This window comes from Cherax quadricarinatus, chromosome 8, assembly GCF_038502225.1.
Source record: "Cherax quadricarinatus isolate ZL_2023a chromosome 8, ASM3850222v1, whole genome shotgun sequence".
Classification (NCBI taxonomy): Eukaryota; Metazoa; Arthropoda; class Malacostraca; order Decapoda; family Parastacidae; genus Cherax; species Cherax quadricarinatus.
In genome coordinates, this window is record NC_091299.1 from 12,395,138 (window position 1) to 12,407,645 (window position 12,508).

At 38.1% G+C, this 12,508-nt stretch overlaps 1 protein-coding gene across 1 annotated transcript; it reads left to right on the top strand.

Annotated features, from left to right (window-relative positions):
• Positions 1–1,786: 1,786 nt before the first annotated feature.
• On the top strand, positions 1,787–5,802 carry LOC128685408 (uncharacterized). Its single transcript, XM_053771934.2, has 2 exons — positions 1,787–1,813; positions 4,603–5,802. The coding sequence occupies exons 1-2, from the start codon at positions 1,802–1,804 to the stop codon at positions 5,584–5,586; spliced, it is 996 nt and encodes a 331-aa protein (XP_053627909.2). The 5' UTR covers positions 1,787–1,801; the 3' UTR covers positions 5,587–5,802.
• The last annotated feature ends 6,706 nt before the right edge of the window (positions 5,803–12,508 follow it).

The window sequence follows — 12,508 nt, forward strand, 5'->3', positions numbered from 1 at the left end:
ACAGTTAATGAAGCAACATGTTAGCCAATGATACACATTAAACACAAATATACCAATATTAATAACAGATATAGAAAAATTAACAACAATAAAAAAATATGATTAGTGTGATAATTCACTCGGGTATACGCAATAATTTTCTAGCAACACTCAGGAACACGGGAGAAGTTCAGTAACAGTCGGATATGAAAAAAAAAAACTTCAGAAATATTAGGCTGGTCAAAAGTAATTCAGGAACACTTGGACATGCAAGAACTTATTAACAATACTCAACAAACGAGTCTTTTATGAAGACACACATGCTACACATATGCTACACACATGCTACACACATGATACACACATGCTACACATATGCGAAACATTCAGCTGTAGTTAGTATGTCCACTGACAGGAGTTTCAAACTGACATTCCATATAGACGCTGCTGTTTGAAGATTATAATTGGGCCCAGATAACAGCTTTTCAAAAATACGACTGAAGATGGATAAATGTAAAAGCTGACTCTGCTGGCTCTAGTTCGCAGTTTGACCCTCAAATTAGATTCTTTATTCAGCTGAATTTGTAAATGGTCCTGAAGCTAATCGAAATATGGAACATTATGAGCATAGTTAAATCTAATGCTCACATTATTTAGCAAAATACCTTGGCGCTCCTAGCATACGTTTACTCTTGTGTGATTAGAACGTGTCTAAATTATAGATTTGAAAAAAAGGTTTATATTATTGATACAATTATCAAAGATTTACTTAATTCCAAGAGGGATGGGTGACAAGATCATCTGCGATTACGACAACAATCAAACTGAAAAAAATCATTGTTGAAAGGCGTATTAAAACATAAATATAATTTCAAACAGTACTATATAAACAATTTTACTAACCACTTCCGTCGTAACTAAATCCATTTTTGAGCTTTATAACCCTCACAGATTTAGTGATTGTATTGTTAAAAGTAATATACATTTCACTCATTAGTGCATAATTATACTGGTTGTAGGGTTAAGTGCTGCATTTTGTGGTCTTATTCTTTCATTTTGAGTGCCTGTAAGGTTGATTCGTGAATGTTTCACTCGATTCTTTTACTTTTCTATTGCAAGTATTTTGTATTTTTTATCATTCAAACATCTCTTTGTAATCATAATACTGAAGGTATATAATACTAATAACCGTTAATTATGACCTACTTCTACTAGGGGGCCACGCTCACTTGTGACGTCACCTCCAACTGCTACGCCTCACTTCTGCTCCTTTATAAGGTTCGGCTACCTGCCTCTACTCTAGGCTTGAGGGACTATCCAACTCTTACCATGGCTGAGGGGACTAATCACCTCGAAATCACTATAATTGTACTGTCTCCAATGATATATTCGCCTGTATTCGATTGAAGAAATTCGTTGCACAAACGAAAAAGTTTTGTCAGTAATGATGCCCAAGCTTTGCAAATATGTCTTTTTTCGTCATCTCTGTTTAATACTCACATTCATGTAAAGGACAAAAGTTTTATAAGTAAACAGGCACTCAGCAACACTCAGATGCACAGTAGTTGCCCAGCAACACCCCATACAACCAGATCCCACTGTAATATCGAAAAATTTGAGGTTGAGTGACGTGGTGACGATGTTCTTGTGACCCCTGGTGAATCTGATATGACATGATATCGAGAGGTGGGTAGGGAAATAACGCAAGCTATAGTAGACGAGGTGGAAAGCTAGCTCGTGAGATGATACAAGGCTAACCTCTTTTGGAGAGAGCGCAGCTATATAAACACAGCGCCGCCTGCAATTCGCGTCACACTCCGCCATGAGGACCCTGGTGAGTGCTTCTTGTGGCCTCTGTAATATCTCTCCTTTGAGCTGTAGTTTTTCCCACTGCTCCAACATATTATAAGACTTCCAATATTGTTGACGCATCTGGTACAGTGAAAGTGGAGTGCGTAAAGAAAAGTGCATGACATGCTCAATGTGCTAAGACGTTCCATATTACGGGTGGGGTTAGAACCCGTGATCAGAGTCATAAAACTCAGACCGACGCGTTAGCCACTGGGCCAGCTAGCCACAATAAGATTTATCCAACTAGTCATGCTAAGACGTTGCTGGAAAGTGACCTGATAAAGTGAAAGACAAAGTTACAGATCTCAATCATTCAGCTGCATAGTGTTAAATGTTTTCACAAATCCTTCCTAAAACAAGATTTTATGTTGGCCTGTGTTATTAAGTTATGACGGCAACACTATTGAAAAGAGAATTTGACTTAGTCCATCAATTGTGATATTCCTATTAAGTTCACAGATAAAATTACACTCATTATCCAGCCTTACTCGGGATTCAGAATAAAGTTTATCTGATATCCAATCCATGCCTATTAACCCATACCAAGAATTCACACTTTCCTTAATGTAACAAATGTTGTATTAAATTATATTCATACATACATAAAACTACACCAAAATTGTCTCATAGCTACACTGGAAATGACAAAGTTGTTAAGGTGGCACGATAACACTGTGTTAATAACGCTTAACGTGAGGTTATGACGATACTGTAAAGTCTCTCGTGCACCACAAAATTTTATCAATTCTTGAATTGGTAAAGAATTAATAAAGTTGGTGGTGGACGAAATGTCTTTTCAAAATAATGCCATAAACTGCATATTTTGTTTCATTAATCTTATTAACACGTCAGTATATATTCTACAAATGTTTTACTTGATGACACTGGTAATTAGTGAGTAGTAACAATAACAATAAGCGAGAGGTGTGCGAGGTTTGGTAAGTGTGTTGTAAGAAATATGTAGGGTTATGGTAACATTGTGTAGTGAATGGCAGGAGATATGTGGGGTTGTGGTCTATATGTAGATAAATCTAATTGGTAAAACCAGTTACTATGAAAAAAAAAATGAAAAACTCGGTTCACAGTTGGATAATCAACATATCTTGAAAAAAGTGATCACAGTTTCACCGATTTCAGCTGCTCCACAAATGGAGGTCAACATGGTCACTATCAATCTATTTATCCTCTGAAGAATTACTTTTCATCCCGTACTGACGAACGTCACACGGGGAAAAAAAAGAGTGCTTGGAGATTTAAAAATATTTATTATTTTCATGTTTTATTTTGCAATATTATTATTATTATTATTAGTAATAGTATCCTTAGTATTAGTAGTAGTAGAAGTAATCGCCGAATGAGTCGCTTTGGCGTTGAACAACAGCTTCTTAACTACGATCGTCCTGATGGTGATAGTGAAGATAACTCACACCTTCCAGAAAGAGTTTGACGATAAAATCAAGCATGATGAAATTTGTAATAAAGTTGGTAGAATTACCGACAGTATGTAAAGTAAAAGGACACAAGTGCAACTAATGTGACATTTTATTGTGGCAACGTTTCGCTCTCCAGGAGCTTTATCAAGCTTGATAAAGCTCCTGGAGAGCGAAACGTTGCCACAATAAATGTCACATTAGTTGCACTTGTGTCCTTTTACTTTACATGATGAAACCTCCCAGGAATGACGTTGTACTAGAAAAAAATTCCCGCACCCTGTGCCTTTTCTTCACAGGAATTAGTTTGTTAATTATCTATGAACTGTAGAGGAGACTAAAGGCTGTACTTTAGTCACAAACCAGAGACTACTTTAAATCTTGTAATATTAATAAGGTTAATATATGCATCTCTCAGTTAATATACATTTAACTACATACGGTGTATAAACTCCTGAACCGCAAGGAGCCCAAAGTATTGTCTAGTAAATTTTTTTATCAACATCTTAACTACTTAACGTGAGATATCATGCACACTTTAAACTCCAAGAAAAGGGTTCAGAGATCAGTTTGATAACTCATTAAAACAACAAAGGAGAGGTCTTGACGTTCACATATATCTTTTACGTCGGGAAAATAATGTTAATCCTTTTCTCATCCTTGGCAGATATCAGAAACGTCAATTACAAGAGGAGGTAGAAATTTTTGGTGATTGAAAGTAGATTTCACCGAGGAGCACTGTCATGCTTCTCGGTAACTATGATTCTATGAAAAGTTCTTCATCTGTAAATCAGCCAGTAATAGATTTCAAAAATTAGCACAAAAATTAATATGCTACGAGAGTTTTTTGACCAGAAATTAATGAACACGAATGTCTTATTTTTTTTCCCAGTTACCATCTATGTTAAACATTGATACAAAAGCCGTGTTGCAGACAGTAATGAAGAAAATGCTTATGTGAAGAATAAGCTTTTATTGTCAGCTTTGTCAGTCATATTGATTTTATAAACCTCTACATAGAAAGTCACCATTTCACAATAAAGGTCTGCCTACACCTGCGTCTTGTTTGGGTTGATGCACAAGTTTTTGCCTCTTGCGCACATATATTTTAAATCACTTCCGATATAACGTAATACAACGTTAATTGCTTACAATCAAATAAAAATAAATGTAATATCAATCATATCTCTAGGAATCCTATCACAATTGGCTTGGGTTTTGACAATAATGCTTTTGCAACAAATTTAAGCGAAACATTTGTGAAGTTGATGTTTATGAATATAAATTAAAAAAATATCTTCACTGTAAACGTTTGACCAATAACATTTGAATTTTGTTTCAGGTACTTGTTTCGTTGTTTGCTGCGGCGTCCGCCGGCTCCCTCCAGACCTATGGTCTCCCATCACGTTCTGGACTAAGTCACTCCTTAGGGGCTTCACGCGTCTCCAGTGGTGTTGGCTTCTCTGGTAGCTTAGTCTCCGGTGGTGTCGGCTTATCTGGCGGCTTAGTCTCTCGTGGTGTTGGCTTATCTAGCGGCTCTGGGTTCTCTGGTGGTGCAGGATTTGCTGGTGGTGCAGGATTCTCTAGAGGTGCAGGATTCACTGGTGGGGTAGGCGTTTCTGGTGGCGCTGGACTCATTGGAGGTGCCTGTGGAAATGGACAGATCCGTCATGTGGATGGAAGCTGCGTGACTCCTCAAATCACCAGAAACTTGTACGTGTACAGTGCTCCACCACTGGCTCCAATCGTAGGACCACCACCAATTGTTCCTCCACCCAAGATAGAACAAAACGTTTTATTCATCCGTTCACCCGATGTTGACATAGCTCAAGACCCCATTATTGTTCCTCCCCCACAAACGAAAAATGTTGTGTACGTCCTCAACAAGCGACCTGAACTGGATCAGAAAGTCGTCCACCTCCCAGCACTTGAGCAACAAACTCCTGAAGTGTTCTTCGTCAACTATGCCGAAGGCGACAACCCGACTTTGCCCACAGGAGAGGACCTCCAGTCTGCTCTCAGCTCCGCCGCTCATGGTGGTGGTGAGGTTATTGGTACTGCTGGTGGCATTGGAGGCGCCGGAATCGGCATTGGAGGTGGTTTTGGAGGCGGGATTGGAGGAGGGGTTGGAGGCGGCGTTGGAGTCGGCATTGGCAGGGGCATCGGAGGTGGCTTTGGAAGTGGCGTTGGAGTCAGTGTTGGAGGAATTGGAGGCGGCAGTGTTGGTGGTATTGGCATAGGATCTGGCATAGGTATTGGAGGAGGATCTGTGAAACACAGTGGCTTCAGTGTTACCACGCCGTCTAGTCTATATGGCGCTCCATAAATAACACAAGAGCCCCGTTATTTTTCCCCTCGGCAAAGACCTCCCCACTTCTGGACCGAATAACTTATCAGTTTCATATGATTTCCAGCTTTGCAAACCTTCTTGCTCTTCATAACTTTTATTTATTATAGCCAAATAATGGATTTATATATTACATAACAATTTTAGGTATCTGCCATTGTAAACCAAGGCTTTGACAAATATATTCTCAATTTATGTTATTGTTTGATTCTTTCCTGGAACTTTAACCCAAATGTTGGTCATAAGGGAACTGGTAACTGGAATCAATAACGATTACAAGAAGAGCGTCATTCTTGCACTTCAGGAATGGAGAATTTTTTTTTTCTTAAATGCTCAGTAGTAATCAAAGCTTACTGGCAAAATCATAGTCTTGCACGGTATCTAGTACATATTAAATTCCTTCATATGCACATGTGGCTAAAACAAATTTTAATAGGAAAATAGCATTCATGTGTATGAGAGAACTCATCATAGTCTGCAGAACTGCCTCTAAAGTAAAAGGTTCATGGCATTTTCTAGCTGAAATATTTATTCACTGAAGCTAATCAAACACGAACAGAGAAATATAACTATTGAAAAACAGAACGACCAATGTAACTATTTTGCTAGAAAATCTTGCCAGCGTAAATAATGTAATGCATAAGCTGACCAATGAATCAACTATGAGATCCAACGTTATCTATGCAATTAATGAAACAACAAGTTGGCCAATGAAACATAAGTATACCAGGAATGCGAACAGATGTAGCAAATCAACAGTAGTTTAACATGCTAAGGGCGATAAGTCACTCGGGTACACCCAGTTGTTTTCTAGCAACAATGAGGGACACAGGAGCAGTTCAGTAACAATCAGACATGAAAAAAACTGTTCAGTAGCACTAGGCTAGACAAGAGCCATTCAGGAACACTTGGACATGCAAGAACTTATTAACAAACAATAAACGAATCTTTCTTGAAGACACACACATGCTACACATAAGCGAAACATTCAGCTGGAGTAATTCCACTGACAGGAGTTTCAAGCTGATACTCCATAAAGACGCTGTTGATGGAAGATAATTGGGCCATGATATACAATAACAGCTCTTCAAATAAGCGACGGAAGAAGGATTCACTTCAAAGTAGGTTGTACCGGCTCTACCTAGCAAGAGGTTTTAATTTGTAGGTTCAGCCTCAGATTAGATGTTTTTTTCCAGCTCTGTAACTGCTCCTGAAGGTAATAGAAGTAAGGAAGATTATGGTCATAGTTAAATCTAATGCTCACATTGTTTAGTAAAATACCTTGCTGCTCCTAGCATACGTTTATTCTTGTGTGATTAGGACAAGTAATAGACACTACATCATCATGCGAGCACTGAAAGTAAGAACCATTGATAGTAGATGGCGCTAAAGAACCCTCACCTTTATGAGTAATATAATGAATAATAAAAACCAACCATCTATACATCCATCCTGTAAAATATGTACAAACATATATGGTGTTACTTATTCCTTACAACTACTATGTAGTGTTTCCCCGAGACCTCAGTGTGTAATTTATATTTACGCAGTGAAATGTATCTAACTAAATAATAAGATCAATGAAAGTCATTAAAATTTAAAGACTTAAGTTATTTCATGTGAAGTTTACACCATTTACCATATGAATGATCTGATAATGTTGCATTAACTGAAGATACACAAACAGTGTTAACTAAATACATTTTCCCATAATGTTAGTATATTTGCTTTATGTATATGTACTTAAAACTCTTGTAACTATATTATTGCATCAGCGTGATTATAGTAATAAACTGAACCGTAACTGAAATATGCCTAAATGGAATAAAATATTATATCCCTTTTAGGTTTTCTGGCATCGTTGTATCATTGAGAGTGAAGACTCTACAGAGGGAATTATAATAAGCAAATTTAACCAACTCTGTTTTATAGGGTTTCCCATATCTGCAGCAATAATAAATGTTACAAGCCATGCAATTTATCGTAGCGGGAGGCAAACACCTGGCCAATTCCATCAGAAATCATCAATGCGTCTTTGTCAAGCGAGATGCCTCAAATGTTAACTGAGTCTGATACCAGGATATCTGTTTCATCTCCTTTCAGATGGATAGTCTGAGTCTCGCCTGTCTTAAGCTTTTGAGCTCAGAGATCACTAAAGACTGCAGGGTTTTTCCTGTGTTATTTTCCACGTAAGGGACATCCGAGGTGATCGTATATACATAGGCACCGGTAGTGATTATCTTTGTCTTTTTAGACAAAGAAGAGACAGGAAGTGTAAAGTAATAAAAAGAAGCCTGAGACTTTCATTCATAAAATTAAGACAAATAACTATCGTTTAACTAGCCTTAACCACCACCGACCAACGAGACATGCAGCGCCAGCTTCCCGGCGACTCTTCGGTGGTGCACACCACAACGATTCCTCAACCGGAATAAACAGAATATAAAATCTTTAGTAGTACTTCCGCTACCAGATGACCCACCAAATAATCAACTCGACTGTCCCATTCTAGTAAGGTATTTCATATTTTAACACTGTAACTGATGGGAAAGAAAAGTTAGCAACGGTGAGTTGTCACCTTCTCAAGACCCACAGAACAAAATTTTGTGAAGTGTGAAATCCCCACTATGTATTCCAAATAAAGAAAATGCATGATTGGTTTTCAATCAGGTTGGCTCTATAAATCCATCCTTAAAGATAGAGAAGAATAAGTGGCATATTGCTTTGCTATTTAAGTTTTAACAACTTCCTGGCCTTGTAAAAATGTGTATATATGAATACGGAGCCAACTGGTAGCATGTCAGTCCAAATTTCTGAGGATTAGATTAGTGTCAGAAAATATAAGATAACCTTGGGATATTAGGTAAGACACATATGCAACAGTTAGGTATCTTTATTTCGAAACGTTTCGCCTACACAGTAGGCTTCTTCAGTCGAGTACAGAAAAGTTGATAGAAGCAGAAGATACTTGAAGACGATGTAATCAGTCCATCACCCTTAAAGTTATGAGGTGGTCAGTCCCTCAGTCTGGAGAAGAGCATTGTTCCATGGAATGAAACAATATTGTTTCATTTCATGGAACAATGCTCTTCTCCAGACTGAGGGACTGACCACCTCAAAACTTTAAGGGTGATGGACTGATTACATCGTCTTCAAGTATCTTCTGCTTCTATCAACTTTTCTGTACTCGACTGAAGAAGCCTACTGTGTAGGTGAAACGTTTCGAAATAAAGATACCTAACTGTTGCATATGTGTCTTACCTAACAACCTGTCGGTATTTTATACCATTTTAATGTTCAACCTTGGGATAATTACTTTGGCTATGAGAAAAATTCTGTATAAGAGAAGCCAGCACGAAACATGCATAAAATAAATATATAAATTGATGAAGGACTGCTTTGGCGTATAAAGATAGACGAGAAGAATTACCTTGAAAGTGTAGCACCGACTTTGTGAAAATATGTGTAAAAGTATATTCAAATAGAAGTTCACATCTGTAATTTGAGAGGAAAAGTTTAGTCTAAAGATTAAAGAGACGAAGTAAATTGATGTTAGATTTTTTAAGATTTGAACTCGCTTATCCCACTCAGTGGAAGAAAAACGAAAAGACTGGCTTTTAAAATTAATCGTTCTTGAATTAATTTCGGTATCTAATGACAAGCTATAAGTAAACTAATAATAATCAATAACAATTCACCATTATCAAATGGTATACAATACCGACAGGTTGGTAGATAAGACACATAGGCAACATTTAGGCAACTTTATTCCGAAACGTTTCGCCTACACAGTAGGCTTCTTCAGTCGAGTACAGAAAGTAGGCAGGAGCAGTACAGATGTGAAGACGATGTAATCAGTCCATCACCCTTGAAGTCGTAGATCTGAGGTTGTCAGTCCCTCAGCCTGGAGAAGTTCTGTTCCAAAGTCTGGAACTAACTGAAGATCAAGCGACAGTGTTGAGACTTAAATACTGTCGGAAGGAGAGGTGCAGAGCAGTAGTAGTGAGATTGTAGCCACTGAGAGGTCATGTCCCTCTCAGATCAAATAATTCTCACTTGAAAAAAATTGTCAAAAGTGTTTTCTCTTCTGTACCAAGATGCCATTGTGTTGCAGTGTCTTACACTTCAGTGTCTGAGGTTGTGTGACGTAGTAACCGATGTTCATATGACCCTGAATGAATCTAAATATGACATGATAATGAGGCGTGGGTAAGGAAGGAACGCTAGCTATGGTAGATGGGATGGAAAGCTAGCTCATGACATGATACAAGGCTAACCCCTTTTAGAGAGAGAGCGCAGCTATATAAATACACCGACTCTTGCAATACACATCACACTCCCCCATGAGTTTCCTGGTGAGTGCTTCATGTGGCCTCTGTAACATCTCTCATTTGAACTGTAGTGCTTCCCACTACTGCAAAATAATACAAGACTTCCAATACTGGAAGTCTTGTATTATTTTGACGCGTCTGGTACAGTGAGAGTGGTGCGCGTGAAGAAAAGTGCATGGCATACCCAGTGTGCTATGACGTTACTGGCATGTGACCTTATAAAGTGCGAGATAAAGTTACGAGGCTCATTCACCCAGCTGCATAGTGTAAAATGTTCTCGATAGCAGCACTGTAGTGAAAGACAAATTTAACTTAGTGCATCAATTGTGATATTACCCATTATGATCACAAATTAAATTACACTCAAAATCCGGGATTCTAAGATTTTGCATTTTCCCTAATGTAAAAAATCTTATATTAAATTATAGACACACAGATAAAACTACATCATTTGTTTATAACATCACTGGAAATAACGTTGTGTTTAGAACATACTGTTGAAGAGACTTTTTCCCCAGAAAATTTTTTGTCAATTTTTAAATTGGTAAAGAATTGATAAAGTGGACGGTGGACGAAATGTCTTCTGAAGATATTGCTACAAACTGCATATTGTGTTTTATTAATGTTAGTAACATTTCGGTATGTTCTACAACTATACTTGATAACACTGGTAATTAGTGATTGGTAACAATAATAAAGTGCGAGAGGTGTGCAGGGTTTTGGTAATAAGAACATAAGAACGAAGGAACATTGCAGCAGGCCTACTGGCCCATGCGAGGCAGGTCCAAGTCTCCTACCGGCTCAAGCCAATGCACCCAACCTAGTCAGGTCAGGTCACACTGACTTAAGGGAGGAACACGGCAACCGTCCTGGTAGCACAAGCTAATCAGGTCCAACTCACACCCACCCACACCCACTCACGTATTTATTCAACCTATGTTTAAAGCTACACAACGTTCTGGCCTCTATAACTGTACTTGGGAGTTTGTTCCACTCATCCACAACTCTATTACCAAACCAGTACTTTCCTATATCCTTCCTGAATCTGAATTTTTCCAACTTAAAACCATTGCTGCGAGTCCTGTCTAGGCTAGATATTTTCAGCACACTATTTACATCCCCTTTATTTATTCCTGTTTTCCATTTATACACCTCAATCATATCCCCCCTAATTCTACGTCTTTCTAGAGAGTGCAGATTCAGGGCCCTCAGTCTATCCTCACAGGGAAGGTTTCTGATACATGGGATCAACTTTGTCATCCTCCTTTGTACATTTTCCAGAGCATTTATATCCATTCTGTAATACGGTGACCAAAACTGTGCAGCATAATCTAAATGAGGCCTAACCAAGGATGTATAGAGTTGAAGAACAACCTGAGGACTCCTATTCTTTATGCTTCTTGATATGAAGCCAAGGATTCTATTAGCTTTATTGCGAACACTTATGCACTGTTGTCTTGGTTTCAGATTACTGCTAACCAGAACTCCTAAATCTTTTTCGCAATCCGTAATATTAAGATCTACATTATTTAGTTTATATGTGGCATGATTATTGTCCTGTCCAACATTTAGAACTTTGCATTTGTCTATATTAAACTGCATCTGCTACCTCTCCGACCACTGCATCAGTCTACTCAAATCTTCCTGGAGTGTTCTAATGTCCTCGTCAGAATGAATTCGACGGCCTATTTTGGTGTCATCGGCAAACTTGCTGATGTCGCTCTTTATGCCCTCATCTAAGTCGTTTATGTAGATTGTGAACAGCAGGGGGCCCAACACTGACCCCTGTGGAACACCGCTCGTAAGAGATATGTGGGGTTATGGTAACCTTGTATAGTAAATGAGAGGAGATATGTGGAGTTATGGTAACATTGTGTAGTAAATGAAACGAGAGATGTGGGGTTATGGTAGCATTGTATAGTAAATGAGAAGAGATATGTGGGGTTATGGTACTGTATGTGGATTAATCTGATTGGTAAAACTGGTTACTATGCAACAAAAGCAATGGAAACCTCAGTTTACAGGTGGATGAGCAACATATCTTGAAAGAAGTAACCACAGTTTCACCGATTCCAACTGCTCCACAAGTGGAGGTCAACATGGTCACTATCAATCTCTGTTTACCCTCTAAAGAATTACTTTCCATCCAGTAGTGACGAACGTCACACAGGGAAAAAAGAAAATATTGCTTGGAGATTTAACAATATTTATTATTTTCATATTTTTTGTTTTTGTAGTAGTAGTAATAATAGTATTAATAGTCGTAGTATAAGTAGTATAACAAATCGCACTGAACTGCGAGGAATTAGTTTGGATCCAAATGGCAACAGGCTGAAAGTCGTGAAGAAAACGCACACCTTGCAGATCAAGTTTGACAATAAAGTCAAGCTTGATGAAACACTGCCTAGGGCATAACGTGTGCCTTTTCTTCATAGGAAAATTTGTTATGTATCTGTGAATTGTAGCAGTGACTAAATACCGTATTTTAGTCACAAACCAGAGACTACACTTTAAATCTTTTAACACTTACTACTGTGCAATCTACATCTACAGGACCTTAAATTCCAATA